The sequence below is a fragment of the Symphalangus syndactylus genome, chromosome 21, assembly GCF_028878055.3.
Source record: "Symphalangus syndactylus isolate Jambi chromosome 21, NHGRI_mSymSyn1-v2.1_pri, whole genome shotgun sequence".
Taxonomy (NCBI): domain Eukaryota; kingdom Metazoa; phylum Chordata; class Mammalia; order Primates; family Hylobatidae; genus Symphalangus; species Symphalangus syndactylus.
In genome coordinates, this window is record NC_072443.2 from 57,645,258 (window position 1) to 57,664,296 (window position 19,039).

The window sequence follows — 19,039 nt, forward strand, 5'->3', positions numbered from 1 at the left end:
ATATTTAAGAACATTTTACATGTCCTTTTTAACTATCACATACAGTGCTGCTGAGGACATGCTCAGGTTCTGTGTAACTAGCGAGGTCATATCACAGAATAAACTTTCAGAAGTAGGATTTGGGGACAAAACTTATGTGCAGCCCCAGTACTGCAGGTTATTGCTAAATTGGCTTCTGTTGCTGTTGTTTAGAAAAAAAAAATGGGGACTTGAGAGTTCAGGCAGATTAAGAGCTGCCCATCTGCCTGCGTCACAACAAGTTCACTGAGGACATACGAGGTTAGAAGACCTCACAGCAAGTGGGAGGCTGTGGAGGAATTAATACATCAGAGAGACCATTCTCTTACTCCCTTCAGTGTATTCTATGGCCAAGCATGGCAAGAGTGCTTCCACCCTGTCTTTCCCAACAGTGCAGGGCAGTACTACCCAGCTTCCACCTCTGGAGGAAGGAGCCTTAGGTTGCTGCACCTGGACCACATCCAGGGCCTCCACCCGCAGCCTGGGGAGGCTGCCTTATCCCCAGACCTGATCGCACAACTCTAGGGATAGAACATTTGCAGGCATCCCAAAGAATAACTGCAAACCCTTTAGAAACGTACAGAGGCCCTTCATGCTCTTCTCCAGGCTCTTTGACCGCCTTGCCATTCCCCAGCCTCTCACTATGCGGTCACCACCCCTGCTGCTCCCTCGGCCCTGTAGCTCCTGCGACCTCACATGGCTTGCTCCCTCACTTCTCTCAGTTCCCTGGCTGACATGCCACCTCCTCAGAGAGGCCCTCCCTGACCCTTGGACACTTTCTGCCCCCTAACCCTGCTGACTTTTTCTTCAGGAAACTGATCTCAACTTAATCCAATATTTTCTGCTTATTTGGTTGTTGGTGCTCTCAACTCCATAAGGATGAGTCTTTGTTTTGTTCATGTTGCATTCCAGAACCTACAATGAGACCTGCCATATAGTAGGTGCTCAATAAAGACCTGTAAGTACAGAGATGCTCTGGCCCCTGCCTGCTCTTCAGTAAAGTCTCCCCTTAGCCCCTAGGATCTAAATGCAGTAGCATTGTGGGTAAAATCTATAAGCTGCAACACACAACTTCAGGTCTCTGTGCTCTTGCTTTTTTTATTCTCTCCACCTGGTATGTCATTTACTCACTCCATGGCCAACTGCATGAACTTCTATTCATCCTTCAAAACCCAGCTAAAGTATCACCAACTCCATGTAGCCTTCCCCAAAGTCCAGGCATCCAGGGTTCCCCAGCCTTACTCTGCAAGCATCCTACAGATATATCTGTTACCTCATAATTCAAACTCTTTTTTGTTTTTCTACTTCGCAGCTTCCCCTGCTGGGCTGTGTGCTTCTTCAGGGAGAGCCAGTGTCCTCCTCATCTTTCTGGCTACTTATAAGATGCCCAGCCCCAGTATTTACTAAGAAAAATGTCAAAAAAAAAAAACAATTAAGTGAAGAAAAAATGCACTAAGAAAAAGCTCACCATGCCTACTGTGAGGGGAAAACAAGGCCTTGCTTGATGAGCTTTCTCTAAAGAATCTTATAAAGAATCCACACAGACCTGCAGAGATCTGGATAAAGTCTCCTGTATAAAAACAGCTACTATTTATTAGCACTTATCACATGCTAGGAGCTTTGTAAGCATTATCTCATTCCATGCTCTTGACAAGCCTAAGGGGTGGGTATGTTTACCATATATCATCCCATTTTCAGAGGAGCAGACAGAGGCTCTACAGGTTTCCCAGGGTCACACACTTGACAGGAGGAAGGGGCAGCTGCTTAAACTGGGCTCTAGAACTTGCCGCTAAAATCTACACTTTAGCCATGGGGCGATGTGTTGGGGGTATGGTGGGGCCAGGTAATCCAAACTAGCAGAACTAGATGTTGCTAAACAGCATGCAGTGCTGACCTAGGAAAGGGTCCGAAGGGCACTTCCGATGCTGAATCAGGAGGCATGAAGGCTACTGTAGGCAAACAGACCAACTGTGCACAGGCCTTGGCAGCTTGGGCCCAACCATGACTCTGTACCTGTAGAGATGAGGCTGGAAGGGACCCTGTGCCTCCAGTAGCCAGAACTAACACAGGCACCCCACTTATGACCCATCAAAGTTCTCAGAATGCGTTATCTCATTTAATCCTCACAGCAGCCCGGAGAGGTTGGTAAGGCAAGGAACAGGGTTAACCCCATTTCACATATGGGAGAACCAATTGCAAAAAATCTTCGTACACATTAAAACCTTTCCAAAGAGCTTAAGATGGGCTGGGCTTCCTACAGGAGAAGTCTTATTCAATTCTCATCTCAGCCTTGCAGGTGGATGTCCAGGTGGGTGTTATCATTTCCAATTTACAGATGTGGACACTGAGCTCCAAGGGGATAAGAAATATTCATTCATTCATTCACTCTTCCATTCATTCATTTCAACAGATATTTATTGAGCACCTAGAATGTGCTGGCAAGACAATAATGAACAAAACAGACATCGTCCTTGCCAGCATGGAACTTAAATTCTGATGGAGAAAGAGAAAATAATCAAATAAATATACAAGGATTTCAGATAAGAACTATTAAGAAAGAGTGATGGGGCATTAAGAAAGAGTGATGGGGTTGAGAGGGACTGGGGTGTGGATTCCATGGGCATGGTCAAGGAGGGCTCCCCATATGACATTGACATTTGAATTAAGACTCAACGATAAGAAGGAGCCAGACACACAGGATCTGGTGAGAAATCTTCTAGCAAAAGGAAAAGCAAAAGCCAAGAGGCTGACCCTGGGACAAGGCTCATACATCTGAAGGACAGAAAGAAGGCCAGTGTGGAGGAGGGTAATGTGCAGAGGGGAAGATAGGCCTGGGAAAGAGGCAGGGAGTCACCCCAGTCCCACAGAAAGAACCAACCTTCACTCTAGTTCCTCTGATCACAAATCTCATGTCCAAAGAAAATCAATTAAAACGTTCACGTGACTCAAAAATAAACACTAAAAACAAACTCCTCCAGTGAAGATAAAGCAGAAAAATAAGGCCTCATCCTTCTGAATAAATAGAACTGAATACCCTTAGAGCTTAATTTGGGCCCAGCACACAATATGTGCTCAACATGTGCTTGTTGAATGGATGCCGTGCAAAAACAATTTTGATTGTATACACAGCAAGAATGGAGTTGCTCCCCAAACCCTGGACTAATGGGACTTGTGGGCTTGAGAAAGGGAAGTGAAGATGAATCAATGTCCATCTGATGCCACAATACTGGTTATGCACTTAACAGCATTCAATCCCACCAGAGGGTACAGGCTCAAAATTTAGAACTGCAGACACATTTAGATAAATGCACGGATGCCAGATGCATAATGGGTTACTAAGGGAAACGAGGATGGCCTAATTTTGAAGTCTGACATTAGGAAGACAAGCAGCCCTGGCCCTGTAGGACCCCCATAAGAAGAGTCAGAATCCAGGACTGATGTAGGGCCTGAACTTCTCTTGTGGGCTAAGCCCGCAATTTTAATTACATCTGAAAAGGGACTTGACACTTCAAGATGGGGAGTGGGCAGGCCAGGTGCCCATGACCAAGGCAAAGCCATGGCCAGATGCAGGCAGAGAAATAGTGCCTTGTAGATGATTTTAAGGTAATCTGTGGGCTTGTCTCACCTCTGCTTCTAGAGACTGGAACCTCATCTTCCATCTTTGCTTCCCCTAAATAAGACACCGTGTTTTTCTTATGTGTACCAGGAGCTCAGATGTTTGTCAAATGAATTAACTATAATAGCAGACAGCCTAGGCAGTCTACTTTGACCGAGCAATGTGGCCCTGACTGAAGTCCCTGGAGTTGGAGGCCTTGTGAAAAGGACAACAGGAGCCCACCAAACCAGCCACACAAGGAAACAACAAAGATAGGTAAAGAAATGTTTTTGAGGAAGCTTGATCCAATACTTGAAGAGTGCTGTCACACAGAAAAGGAATTAGGTATGCTCTATCAAAGCCCCAGAAATCAACTTTTGGCTGAATTTAAGGAAGAACTTATTCCTAGCAAAATGTTTCCCAGACTGCATTTAGTGGAATGCTAGCATTCAGGGGCAGGGGCAGAGAGAGGGAAGGGATTCTAATTTATTCCGTAGGAAAATAAGTTTGGAAATTTGGGTTCAGCAAAGGTAAATGGATATTCTCACTGAAGGACACAGCTTTCATCCCTTCTCAAACTTATGTGGCTCAAAAGCTTTTCATAGGATGATATGAACATCTCACACAATCTCTATATTCCAATCTCAGCTCAGGGGCAAAGAGGAATCAGAGGTGTCTGACAAAAGCATAATTGTATGAAGGAGTGTGTGTCCCACTAGTATTTGAGTACTTTTAGGATACAAGATTCAACACCACATGGATGATACAGACAGAGATGCAATCTGAATAGAAAACTAGAACCATGGGTTCATTTGCCCATGAACTTTCATCTTGAGTAAACAAGTAGCTGGCAGGATGGTCTATACCGATGAGGATGCACACAAACTACCCATGCCTGCCCTTGGTGTCCAAATGAATGGATAATATGGATATTGCAAAGGGATCCTGGAATTAATCAATGCTGTTGGGTGAGAGGCTTAATGACAGCAGGTGTTCTTGCCAGAGCCCACTTTGACTCTTCTCATACAGTATTTTCTAGGATATATTGCCTGCCTGTCTGCCTTCTTCATCCATCCATCTAGTTTATAAATATTAACTGAGGGCCTTCCATAGCCTGGCAATGATGAGTAAAACCAGACAAGGTTCTGCTTCATGACTGCCTATTGGGGAATACAGACAATGAACAAATACATTATACAAATAATGATTTAATTAAGGTTTTCCATATATGTTACAAAGGAAATGAATGGTACAAAAACAACAGTAACTAACACAGAGACCTTGTCCAGTCTGGAGTTTCAGAGTGAATTCTCTAAAGGAGCTCAGAAACTGTTCTGCAGACCCCCAAATGTGCAGGTCCGATACAAGTCTCTGACATTCTTCCAGGAAACCTCAGCCCAATGGGATTGGGAAAGACCACACAGGCCCACCCAGCACAGAAGTCTCCTTTCAAGCACATATCTAACAGATGCTCTATTTGAGACTATGATTCAGTAGGCCTGGGGTAGGTAACCAGGTGATTAAAACGCTGCTACTCTGTAGACCACATTTAAGTAGCACTACTCTATAAGGCACTTTAAAAGACATAAACAAATGGAGAACTAGCTATACCATGTCCATAGACAGAGAGGTTCAATCATAAAGATGTCAAATTTTCTCAAACTAACCTATGAGTTCAATAGACTTTTAATCAAAATTCCCACAGAGTTATTTTGTTGTTTTATCGCTATTCTTGTTTAATTCAACAAACTGATTCTGAAATTCATCTAGAAGACTAAAACAATTTTGGAAAAGAACAAAGTGAGAGACTTGCCTTACAGGCTCAAGGCTTACAATGAAACTATAGGTGTGGTATGGGCACAGAGATAGACAAAAAGAGACCAATGGAACAGAACAGACAGCCCAAACACAGACTTGTGCTTAAAGGAAATTATGTATAGAAGATGGCATTACAAATCAGAAAAGAATGAATGATCAGTAAGTCCTGCTGGGAAAATAGGTTATTTATATATTAAAACCTGGATTTCTACCTAATACAACATTAAAAACATAAAATTCCAGATGGATTATATTCCTAAATGTGAAAACCTGTAAAACTCTTAGAAGAAAATATGGAAAATTTTTTCAACTTTGGAGTAGGGAAATATATCTTAAATAAGACACCAACTGTGCAAACCCAAAAGAAAAATCGACAAATTTGACTTCAATAAAATGGAAACTTCTGTACACTGTAAATAAGAAAAGCCACACACTGGGAAAAGATAATATCTAGAATGTATCAACAATTTCTAAGAAAAGACAAACAATCCAAATAGAAAAGAATGTAAACCTGAAGTTCACAGGTACAGAAATCAAATAGCAAAAAAACAGACAAAACAAAACATGAAAAGGTGCTTAACCTCACAAGTAATTAGAGAAATGTGAATTTAAAATAGTAAGATATAATTTAATGCCCATTACACTGGCAAAACAAAAACTGAACAGACCAAGTGCTGTCCAAAATGTGAAGCTGCAGAAATTCTCACAAACTCTTGTTTGGAGTGTAAATTAGATTTTTTTTTTTTTTTTTTTTTTTTTTTTGAGACAGTCTCGCTCTGTCGCCCAGGCTGGAGTGCAGTGGCGCGATCTCGGCTCACTGCAACTTTCGCCTTCCAGGTTCGAGCGATTCTCCTGCTTCAGCCTCCTGAGTAGATGAGATTACAGGCATGAACCACCACCCAGCTAATTTTTGTATTTTTAGTAAAGACAGGGTTTAACCATGTTGGCCAGGCTGGTCTCAAACTCCTGACCTCAGGTGATCCGCCCACCTTGGCCTCCCAAAGTGTTGGGATTACAGGTGTGAGCCACCATGCCTGGCCTAGATTAATTTCTTTCTAAAGCAATTTTACATTATATGATAAAACTGACAACACATGTATGCTACAACCCAGCAATTCCACTCAAGGAAGCACATACTAGACATTTACTCAGTGTGCTTAATAATAGTGAGAAATGGGCAACAGTCTAAATGCCCATCAAGAGGACCTGGATAAATACAACATAGGCCATTCATACAATGAAATACTCTGGTAGAAAAACGAAAGAACCAAAGCTACATGTACCAATATGGATACATCTAAGAAACAATATTGAGCAAAGAAATAAAGTTGTTATAAAAAATGTAAGTAATGGATGCTAGTAGCATAAAATTTGAAAAATATGCAAGAAAGACCTAGGTGCTATTTGGGGCATATATGTATATATATATATATGAGATTTATATGAGAGTGGTAAATCTAAATTCAGCATATATATATATATGAGATTTATATATATAAATATATATGAGATTTATATGAGATATATATGATATATACATATGAGATTTATATGAGAGTAGTAAATCTAAATTTAGCATAATGACCTCTAGAGAAGGCAGGAGACAAAAGGTATCTGGGAAAAGAATAAAAATCACTCACAAACCACTGCCCCACCACACACACACACATATACTACTATTAATCATCATCAGAGTAAGGGAGGCTTCTTCAATGAAGCCAGGCCTTTTTAGATTGCAAAGCTTCAGAAAGCATTTAGTCCAGCCTTTGACCCATACAGGAAACTTCTATCCAATATCTGGGGCAACGGATCCTTCTACCTTTATAACAAACTTGCAAGTCAGGGCCACTGTGTGTGGTTATACAGGTCATGCACCACACAATTCTGGAATGTATATTTCATAATGTAAATTATGGCCCCTTGGGTTTTTCAGTGTGCAATGTACACAACCACAGTTAGCAGCCCTATAAGGGTCACAGATCCTTTGGAACGCTGATAAAACTATGCCAATTTCTGGGAAAATGCCCATCCACACAAGTACTACTTACAACTTCAGTGGATTCAGACATACCCCCAACGATGATTGGCAACCCTATACGGTCAACTTCCAGAGATGGGTGCTCACAACCTTCTGAAGTACTTCCAGACAATGCTATGCTGTGAGACCAAGTTCTTCCCTATGCACATTTGAAACCTGCCTCTTTATAATCTCTATCAATTAAAGTTGATCTCCTTCTTTTCCATATGACACTTCAGCTACTGAAAGAAAGCTAACCCATCCCCCCTAGAGACTTATGCTTTCCAGGCTAAACACACTCTTGACTTAGCTTATTGAAAACAGGCTGCATCTCCTCTTTTGCTCAAAATGAATTTTTAAACTGTCTATCCTTTCACCAAGCACTTCCTGTCCTAATAACTCACTATGCATGCTGACATATTATCAAAGAACAAGAAAACATTTCTCTCAGCTGCCCCTTTGGGAAACCTCTGAAGATTTGCACTCTTGCTTCCAAAGCTGTCGAATGCTCACAGAAGCCAGGAAGTGCCAGGCTGGAAGAAGGATCAGGCTTTTTCCAGGACTAGGGGCAAGACCAACTGAGCAGAACCAGGACAGAGCCCCCACAGGCCAAGGGAGACAAGTTCTTCTCCACTTACTCCCAAAACTCCATGACGGGGGAGGTGGCATTCTGCAGAGACACATGGCTGTAGTTGCTCACATTCAGTTTCTGGAACTCCACACAGTTCTCTACAGTGGAAACAAGACAAGAAATAGAAGAAAATTAACCTCCATGAAAGCTGAATCCTGAAAAACATTCAGAGCTGATGTGCAACTAGGCATTTTCATCTAGCCTCTCCAAGTAAACATGCGTCAAAGGGTATTGGGGAAAATCAATACTTTACAAACAGTTAAGAGGCTTGGACTGATTAGAACAGGAGGAAAGGTTTATGGGGCAGGGGGCCTTCTCTCTCCCATTCCCAACCAACACTCCCTATCAAACTGTCTCCTCTACCCTTGTTCCCAAATCTTCTTTTATTTTTTCTGCTTCCCTGCCTAAGGCCTATCAGTAGCATTTATCTGTCTGGCTGAAGGGCTGTAGTGGAATAGAGAGATTAAAGGAATGGATCGTCCATGGTGACCTTGGGGCAGTAATGCAGCTGAGACTCAGTTTTACTTTATGTGAAAAGGGGCTAATGCCACAGCTGTCTCATCAAGAAGTGATGATTGGAGGAAATGGTGTGAGCCAACGTATGTCAAGAATCCCTGGTTTCTTCATCATTCCCTCACTCGATCCAGTCAATCAGAAAGGACTTACTGAATGCCTCTTCTCATTTCACGAAATTTGATGTCCCAGGGAGATTTAATCTCAAGTAAAAGCAACCTAGTGTTCATCCTTCAAGGCCCAGTGCCCCTGGGCCTTAACCCCATCTCCAGGAGGCCCTCTCCAACCTCCCTCCCCTGAAATCTAAGAAAGCAAGAACTCAAAGGCCCTCCAAGCAATCACCTTCTCCAACTCCCTTTATTTTGAGGAAGAAGAATCTAAGGTTCAGAAATAGTCAAGGGACCCCCACCTATACCCTCTTCCTCCTCTATAAAGTCACTGGCCAGTGTGGATAGAACTGTAATAAACTCCAGCCAGAGCTCCATCTACTTTGCCATGGGTATTGCCCAGAAAAGTCCACCACCATGGGACCCATGTCCCTCTGTTTAGAGACACCTGGGGCACCAGACCGTGAGCTCCTCGAAGGCAAGGCCTCCTGTATCCATTCACCTCAGAGGCCCCTGCACCCCGCACCATGGCCAGCACGGAGCAGGAGCCCAGCTGGCTTCACTCTTGTATGTCTTCCATCTCATATACGTATGAACGCTCCAAACCACATCTGTAATCTCTGCAGGCAGGAATCACCTCCTATATGTGATGATTCACACATTGCAAGTGTTCACACACCTTTAGAGAAAGGGGATTGCAAACCAGTTGAAGAAAGAGGTTTACAGTCCACTGAGGAAAATCCAGATTATCTGCCTGCTTCTTGCTCCTCTTGGCAAGTGCTAACTATGTTCTGAAAGGAGGTGGTCTGGGGTCCTCAGTCAGGCTAGAGAGGAGCCTGGAAACCTGAAATTGTAAGCAAGATTTCTGAATATGTCCTGTGCCTTTTTCTGGAGAGAGGAGACCTTGACTTTTATCGGATTCCCTAAAATAGGATTTCTCAATTATTTTTTCTTCCTAGAGCTAAAAAAAAATTTCTTGGACACCCAAGTTGACCAGTTATTTTTATTAAAACATTTAACCATGTACAAATAAACAATGAGTTATAAAGTCTTTGTGATTATAGTATTCATACAATTATAAAAGTCAAATTAAATTTATAAATTAAATACCGACTATACTACAGAACCAACACAATTTAAAGTGATAACAGAAAATGGAAGCATAGGATAATGTTATTTGGCAAAATTATATTGCTTTCCCAACAGAAAAATGAAACTGACATGTAAGAAGCAGAATCTGTTGAGTTCAGGTGGTTTATTCCTCCGTGCACTATTTGAGATTTGATTACACCATTTTCCTCTGGTTACACTTCTCCAAAACCTTCATTCCTATGGTGTGTTGCATTCTCAACTGGACTTCACTTAGTACTAATGCTCTATTTATGAATTAAATCTTTCTGGTCTTTTTCCCTTGGCCATCATCATTCTATTTGCCATGAATGCATCTTAAATTATAAACATGCATAAAGTCAGCCACTGGAATCTCCTGACTGTCCTCAGTTATATGGTGTTTTCTCAGACCATCCAGATACATATTTTGAGTATCCTCAAAATAAGTACACACAATTAAATTATCCTAGAGGACTCACAGGCCTCCAAGAAAATGTCCTTGAATTTTAGTTTGATAAACACTTCTATGAGTTCCGTGGCCAAAGGGAGGTTAAAAACAAGGGCCCTAAAGAGAGAAACAGCAAAAGCTCCACAAAATGCAACAACCAGGGGTTGGCGGAGTGGGGGAGTAGGGCAGAGTCAGGCATCACATAGGGCTAGAAGCCAGATTGCAACATCTCAGCCCTCACGATGGCAGGCCACTGCCAGACACAATCTAACCACAGGTTATCATATAGATGGTGAATAGGTCAAAGTGTGTGTGCCAATTCCAGTCAAAAGGCAGCAGCTCTCTGGAGCACTACTGGAGAAGGGTTCTAAGGCCAAGACTAGACTGAGAAGGAAAGAGTGCTACAATTGATTAGCAATGTCTTCTGTGAGCATGGCCAGCTTAGACAGGGATTGGGCAGGGATATGCCTTCCTTGGATTATAAAACTCAATGCTAATAGGAGGATATATGGAAAAACAAATAATATATCAGAATCAAAAATAATCTAAAAGATTATCCATTCCAGCAGGAGTGGGGTTGGGGGCTAAATTCAAATGTCAGCTGGGTTGGATTGATAAAGTAAATGAATAAAGTGAGTTGGGTGGGGTTTGTGCTAACTCAAGGACAGATGTGTCATTGAAGGCAATAGCCACCTCTTGGCTACAGCAACTGCTGTCAAGCAGGAAGGTGGGTCTGGTGTCACCAGATCGTTTAAGTTTTTAAGATAGGCTGGAAACCTGAATTTTTCACGTGAGGTCTTCCAATTTTTTAATTTTGGCAACCAAATCTATTTTTTAAGTCTGCCATTCACTGATCTAAAGCCTGGTTGTCCTGTAGGTTCTCTGTCTGCAGCCCTTGATCTGGTCTAACCTCAGTTTTACAGGGGAAAACTTGACACTAGAGGCAAGACTAGTAATTGGAGCCCTAGTCCCCTGAGTCTAAGTCTAGTGCTCTTCCTCACACCCCCATCCTGCCCCCAAAGGGCTCAGTCTCTACATTTGACAAACAGAGGACAGAACATCTCCATTCTCCTAACCAGGCCAGTCTCTGGGCCAATGCTCAGCTCAGGCTTTAGGGCTGCAACTCACAGAACGTACCAGAACAGGTGCAGAGCTCACCCCAGTTTCAGCAAGACTACCCTAGAAAGCTGGACTCATGATGAGAGGCCAGGGACCAGGACTGGCCTGAAGGACATGAACAAACCCCAATCCCAGGTCACCCAGCAGGACCAGCAGAGAGACCTCTGTGGGGCCATACCTGTGTTCCACTCATGCCCACAGGTAGCCCAGGGTAGCTCAGTAGTGAAGCAGTTGCCCAGGTAAAAAATGGCCCATGCCAGGATGATGATGTAGTACACATTCAGATGGGCCTCAATCACCTGTGTTGCATAGCCAATGCCTGAAAGGACAAAAGAAAGGAAGGAATTTGAGTCTATCTTTTCAAAACAATCTGCCTTTGCAGTTGACATTCCCTGGGCAAAATTTTATTTTCTCATTAACTCAACACATACCTTCAAATAAAGGGCAAACTTTCCTCCAACACGTAATGCCACCTTCACTTGTGAACTGCCCCAGAGCTGTCTCCAGGAAAAAAACAGGAATTCCACAGCAAATAAAAAACACCACGTAGGGAATCAGGAATGCCCCTGTAAGGATGCAAAGGAATGAAATGAAAACTGTCCCTGCCGTTTCATACTTGGCGCAAGAACTCTTTAATAAACACCTACCACAGGCCAGACACGATGTTCTTTGAACTTGAGTTCAAGTTCCCATTATGAAGACCAGAGTCAGAAAACAGGGCTAGGTTTGTGTAAGCCTACCTCACATCTCCAAGCCTCAACTTCTCCATCTGTAAAATGGAGCCTTAGTTTTTAATATCTGCACTGTTCCTTCATAGAAATGTAATGTAGCTAAGATGATAATGTAAAAGAAATTGTTTCATTGGCTCATTTAAAAAAAAAATTTTACATTTCATCCTCCAGCATGGGTCAAATTCATTCCTTCCCTGAATGTTGCACCCTTTTTCGTTTTAAAGTGACCTCAACAGACCAGGCGAGGGGCACCCCTTCCTCTTACTTTGGAAGTGACTTGCAAACAATCTTTGTCATAAAGAAGAGCATTCTCAGGGAATTATACAATGAACAATATCAAGCCTCAAAGAATTAAGTACCCCTACACATGAGGCCCAGGTGTGGTGTCAACTTGCAAGGAGTTTGCAACAAGAATCTATCTAGCAAAGCCTGGCTTTGAATTGGTCCAGGAAAAGACCACCCTAAGCATTAGTGTTCCTATCTTGAAACACAATACCCATTGCCTGGGTCTTTCTGTGAAAAAAATTAAATAACTGAGGTGAGCATGAACTATTACACCCAGAATGGGGATTTTTCCAAATCCCTCATTCTGTCCCTCCTGTCTAATAACAAAGCATGAAAACACATGCTATTTGCCACCATCTGATCTCACAAATGAAGGCTTTAACTGAAAGTGCTTTTTGCTAAATGAAGTCTCCTTAACCGCAAGGATTAATAGCAACAATTTTGATCAATCCTGATAGCAGGACCACATCTATCAGGGTTTGAAAGGGTCTTAGCTTTTCTAGGCAAGCAGCTAATTTAAAGTTTCACATTGGGAAAGAAATACTTTAAACTATTGTTGGGATCTATAAGGAGGGCAGTAAGGATGTTTTTTAAAAGGTAAACAGTTGAGAAGCAGATATCCCAACTACATTAGAAAGCAAAAAGTGTGGAAAAGGAGATAAGAGGATCTGTTTACTGAATCCAAATCTAAGTGATTAAAATCAGCTGCAGCAGGTCCCCTAACATGCTGTTATTTACACGTGAAACCTCTAGAATCTAACATATAGACACTTTCAGAAAGCCTTTTGACCTGTGTATTCACAAAGCTACTAATCCTTAGGATAATAAACTCAATCAAACCAGGAGATCTATGCATCTCAAGGAAGCTCTTGGCAAGTCAGGAAAAAAAAAAAAAAAAGACTCATTTTAAAAGCTTTACTCACTACAACCTTTTTTAAAAAAAAAAAATCTGAGACAGAATTTGTAATTAACCCACTTTACCGTGTTTTCTGCTTTTAGGAATGCTTTTTGTTTTGGCACAATTTCCTGTATGGAAAAAAAAGATGTTAAAACAATTTGTGCCTGGGGACTACCCTACGTGTGCACAGGTTTCCAAGTGGACGCAGCTTACAAACGCTGTATCTGCAAAGAGAGGCGGGATTCACAGCCGAGAGCACAGGGCACGTTGGGGGTCTCCAAGTCCACTCCCTCTCTCTCCCTTGCCAAGCCACCAACACCGGCGGCCACTTCATTACCAGTGCAGAGCAGGCTTGGAGCAGCCTGTGCCTTCAGGATGAATGTCCCCAAAGAAAGGGCCTGGGCCAAGCAGTACCCTTCTCCCTCTCCCGGCAGCTGCTCGCACAGGAAGTCCTGCTCTGCACAGATTCACAGCGCGGTCCCTGCCAGCCAACTTCTGAGCCACTTTCACTGGGGTTTGGGAATTTGCTGGAGGGGCAGGGGCATAGCAAAGAGAAGAGGGAATATACAGATACAGGCTCTTCCTTCGAGAAATTGTGCCACCGAAGGAGGTTTTATAAGATCCCTTGCCATGGACCTGCCCAGCTGTCCTGCTGATATGACAAGCGGGGGTCCTGAAGGCTGGAGCCCCTTCCCTGAGCTGGGAAAGTTACAGATTCGCTGCTGCATCTTTTGCCAAACTGACTTTGAGAGGCTGTCACTAGAAAGGACTCTCTCATCACTGTCCTTTCCCTCTCCCCTTCTACATCTCTATGCAGAGCATCAACATTAAACCAGTGTTGCTGTTTGTCGTGGGTGACTCTCAGACCCGTAAAATAAACTGTTCGTTGTCAATTCTTCCACCAGAGGGGCCCCAAATATTAGCCCTAGAAATGGGCTTAAAAGCAGACGAAAGACTAGGCAGGAAACCATAGAGCAATGCCTCGCCTAAAAGTTCTCCCTGTTGTGAGTCCAGTCCCAGTTTAAAACAAGGCCTTTGACATCAGAATCTCATCTTTATTTTCGGTCGAGTGAGACTTCTCTGACCTTCAGTGTCCTCACCTGCAAAATGGGTAGACCCCTGCCTACAAAAGTGACTGAGAGGATGAAATGAGATGAGATGGTCAAAGGTACTCGGCACTTCAGTAAGCGCGCAAAAACTGAGACCACTTTGATCACCAGGAGTCCCTTCCCCATAGGCCGTTTTCCCAGTCAGGAAAGCTGAGGCTCCAAGGGGCCAAGTGCCTGAAACACCAGGGCGCCTACCCAAAGCAAGGGCTCCCTGGCCTCGGTCTGCATCTCATGCTGGGGACAGAACGCGGGCAAGTCCCCGCGCTGGCAGGTGGAACCCTCAGGCGCGAATTGGCACGTGCGCGTGCGCACTGGCACAGGTGGGCCGTGCTCCGGGGCGAGCTCACACGCCAGGTGCCTGGAGTCGAGGTTCTCCGCTCGAGTTCCGCTCCACGCAGGCGCGGGAGGGGGTCTCGTGCTCGCCCCTGGCTCCCCGCCCCCACCGGGCGGGTGGCGCCCCCTCCCCTTCTCCTCACTATCACCTCACCTCCTCCGTTCTTGTAGCACAGGTAGGGGAAGCGCCACACGTTGCCCAACCCAATGATCTCCCCGGCCACGCTCAGCACGAACTCCACCTTGTTGTTCCAGTGGCCGCGCTCGTGGACCGCCTTGTCGCGCTTGTCGCGCGGGCCGCGCGCGGGCGCCGCGCCCCCGCTGCTGCCGCCGCCACCCGGCGCCTCGGACTCCCGCGCCTCCTCGGCAGCCTTCCCATTGCCCAGGGGCAGCGCCTTCTCCGCCGTCATGGCCGCGCTGGCTGCCTCGTGCGCCGGCCCGGCTCTGCGCCGCCGCCCCGGGCGGGCTGGCTTTTCAGGAGGCGCGAGCGGGCGGGAGGGGGAGGCAGGGGGTGGAGCTGAGGGACCGGGCCAGGCCAGCGCGGAGACGGGGACTGGGACGCGGCGCGGAGGCCCGGCCCGCAAGGCGCCCACGCCACCCCAGCCCGGCTGGGCCCCGGAGCCCGCGAGCACCTTGCGCGCGCCGAGCCCCTGCAGCGCCCATCCTTCCCTCAGCCCTACCCACTGGCCTGCTGGGACAAGAGTGGAAGCGCCCCTTGAGGCCTGGGCTGGCGACACTCACCAAACCCCAAAGTTCTACCACCGTCCATAACCTTCAAACGCTTGGGCCTCAGTTTCCTGTCTCTAATAAGAGGAATGGGCTCTAGACCAGACTTCTCCAACTTGAACTTAGACACCAGACACCTGCGGGTCTTGTTTAAACTACACATCACCGTCTAGTAGGTCGCAGTAGGCTGAAGAGCCTGCGTGTCTGACTAGCTCCCCAGTGACGCTGATATGTCTGGTCCAGGGAACACACCTTGAGGAAAAGGGAGTAAATGAACTCGTGGCTTCTTCCCAGCCCTAGACACCCTGCAGTTCTTGTTCATACTGGTGTCCGCAGCTCTCAACATAGTCAGGACCGTGTGCAGTTAAGTGCTTGCGTCTGGAAACAGGTGAATCTAAGTTGTGTGATTTTGGCCAGTCATCTGATCCCTCTGTGCCTCAGTTTCCTGTTCTGCAAAAGGTAATATCAGTAGTATCTTGTAGGTTTTAATGTAGGGGATGGATTTTTAGGTAAAAGGTTATTAAGAAATGCTTATAAAGGTCTCAATACCTTGTAAGTGCCCAACGAACATTACCCATTGTTAGTATTATACAATGTGTAGACATACACACATTTGTCCATCTTCTTGTATAATATTTGTCTCCTCACTTAGTTGTAAGGATGATATACACTGTCCTGTTCATTATAATAGCCACAGAACCTAGCACAAGTCTTGGTACATAGTATGTGCTCAATAAATATTTGTGGCTACAGAGGAAGGGAGGAAGGAAGGAAGAGGAAAAGGGGAAGAAGGAAAGACCATTAAGCTGCTGGGGGCCACAGAGATGAACACTTCCACCTCTTCCATTGCACAGGCCTAGAGAAGTCCAGCCACATGAGTCCCCACCAACCCTACTCTCCATCTGTCCCTCGGAGCTCCCTCTGGAGCTCTCTTAGGGACAGGCTCCTTGCCTTGTAGCCTTCAAACTCCTGCCTTCCGCTTCTTTCATTCTGGCTCCAACTGCTCAAGTCTCTCCCAACCTCTATCTCCCCAGAAAGCCCTCCTTTCCACCATCTTCCCCTTTCCCCTCCCCCCACTATCATATTTCTTGAAAGAGTAAGTTGACAGGCTGCCAGCCCTGTCTTCACGCCCCACGCGTTCCTCGGCCCACGGCAATCTGGCACCCACCCCCAGCACTCCTCTGAAAATGCTGTGAAGTCCCGGACGCCCTCTCAATTTGGCAAATTCTACGGTTCCTTTTCCATCCCTATCCTGCCTGGCCTCTAGGTAACTTTCTGCACCGTTGCTCCCTCGTTTGCTTCTTAAAATTCCCACTGGTGTGGTTTTCTTGGCATTGCCTGACGCATCTACCATTTCTCTCCCTGCTTCTCTGGTTCTCCTTTCTCTCTCCTTAAATTCAGCCTTTCTCATTTCTTGAACCACTGAACTAAATGTGGGTGCCTCCCAAACCTCTGTCCCCATGTGGTGCCCAGGTTGTGTTTAAAAGCAAGGATCCTGCAGTGTTCAGGGTGAGAGTATACTGAATTCAGATGGATGTGGCTTCGCATCCAAGCTCTGCCCCTTAGGTGCTCTGTTACCTCTTTGCCTCATGCGTCTCACCTGTTAAGTGGGCTTCACATGAGTTCTGACCTCATAGGGTGGGTGTGTGGGTTAAAAGCCTCAGTAGGAGCTCTGTGAACAGTAGCTATTATTGTTGTTTATTATTTTTTAAAAGATGGAGTCTCACTCTGTCACCCAGGCTGGAGTGCAATGGCACAATCTTGGCTCACTGCAACCTCCACCTCCCAGGTTCAAGCGATTCTCCAGCCTCAGCCTCCTGAGTAGCTGGGATTACAGGTGCCCACCACCATACCCAGCTAATTTTTGTATTTTTAGTAGAGATGGGGTTTCACCATGTTGGCCAGGCTGGTCTTGAACTCCTGATCTCAGGTGATCTGCCCGCCTCAGCCTCCCAAAGTGCTAGAATTACAGGCGTGAGCCACCACACCTGGCCAGTAGCTATTGTTTTTATTGTGAGGAAGAGGAGGATGGTTAGTTCATTCCCTTGCTTAAAAGCCCTAATGGGAGGCCAACATAGCAAGACTCTATCTTTAAAATTAAAAAAAATAAAATACTTAGCCAGACGTGGTAGTGCACACCTACAGTCCCAACTACTCAGGAGACTGAGGCAGGAGGATAGTATAAGCTTGAACTCCCCCAGGATTTCTAAGCTGCAGTGAGCCATGATCATGTCACTGCATTCCAATCTGGACTACAGCACAAGACCCTGACCGCAAAAACAAACAAAAAAACCTTCATTTGACTTCCTTTTCCTACAGGATAAAACCAAATTCCTGGCCCTAATATTCAAAATTCCCCCTCAATCAAATTGTCCCAGCCTTTCCTTCTACCATTTTTGAATGCCATTTTTCTCCTACACTAAGACATCATTATTTTTATTTTCTTTTTGATGATCCTCAATGCTATATATAGAATGGGCAATAAAGGAAGGAATTTTATCTTCAACCTCAATGATCTTACACAGAGTACGCACATAGTAGCTAGGAGTCAATTTGTTAAACGAACAAGTACATCAAAAGTAAGACATATTCCTGGACGGGCGTGGTGGCTCACGCCTGTAATCCCAGCACTTTGGGAGGCTGAGGCGGGCAGATCACGAGGTCAGGAGATCGAGACCATCCTGGCTAACACGGTGAAACCCCGTCTCTACTAAAAATACAAAAAATTAGCCGGGCGTGGTGGCGGGTGCCTGTAGTCCCAGCTACTCGGGAGGCTGAGGCAGGAGAATGGCGTGAACCCAGGAGGCGGAGCTTGCAGTGAGCCGAGATCATGCGACTGCACTCCAGCCTGGGCTACAGAGCAAGACTCCGTCTCAAAAAAAAAAAAAAAAAGTTAGACATCTTCCTGAACCTTACTATTGCAATATTAGGCTGTCACTCCAGAATCTGTGCAAAACTCCTTTGAAACTAATTACATTTTCGCTTTGTGCTTGCGCTTAGCATAATTAGCTCCAGGAATTGACTTCCTCTGAGCAGCTGTGATTCTACCAGACCTGCTTGGGAAGTAACACTGAACCAGCCTGAGAGGGCTGAAGCTGGCCATCATCTGGTCTGGGACCCAGGCCCAGTTCTGCTGATGGATGGTTCTGTGGCGTTGGGTACATCACCCAATTTCTCTGAGCTCTGGTGTCCTCTTTTCATTCAAATGAGCACAATTATTCCCATGTCCCAGGGTGGTCATCAAGGCAAAATGAGATCACATGCAGGGAAGAACATTGTACAAATACTGATGTTGCAAACTCACCTCTCAGGTTTGAATAGTTCCCTTTGTAAAAGTTAGCCAGGTCAATTTCCTATTTGAATTTAGTAAGTAAATATTTAAAGTCCATCTCCTTGGTTATTTTATGGCCCTTGAAAAGCTTTGGTCTTTTTACTCTGTCCTTATCCAGAAGAGCCCACATCTGCTTCATCATTGTGGGACCTCATCTCTAGACCTTTGCCACTTCATCATTTCTTTGTTGAGGGACAGTGGGCTGAAGAGCACGCACTGTCTGTGGGGTCGATATACAGGGATTGGGACA

At 45.0% G+C, this 19,039-nt stretch overlaps 1 protein-coding gene across 2 annotated transcripts in view; it reads right to left on the minus strand.

The window, feature by feature from the left end:
• The window catches only part of SLC6A11 (solute carrier family 6 member 11), a 123,015-nt gene extending 107,819 nt beyond the window's left edge, over positions 1-15,196 (minus strand). The window contains exons 1-4 of one of the 2 annotated variants that reach the window (XM_055259805.2): positions 14,887-15,196; positions 11,808-11,942; positions 11,555-11,695; positions 8,087-8,177 (exon numbers count right to left, since the gene is read on the minus strand). In XM_055259805.2, the coding sequence (XP_055115780.1) occupies positions 8,087-8,177; positions 11,555-11,695; positions 11,808-11,942; positions 14,887-15,142 (623 nt within the window). In that variant the 5' untranslated portion in view covers positions 15,143-15,196. The remainder of the gene's footprint in view (positions 1-8,086; positions 8,178-11,554; positions 11,696-11,807; positions 11,943-14,886) is intronic. The other variant, XM_055259806.2, reaches the window with a different exon arrangement.
• Between the last annotated feature and the right edge of the window lie 3,843 nt (positions 15,197-19,039).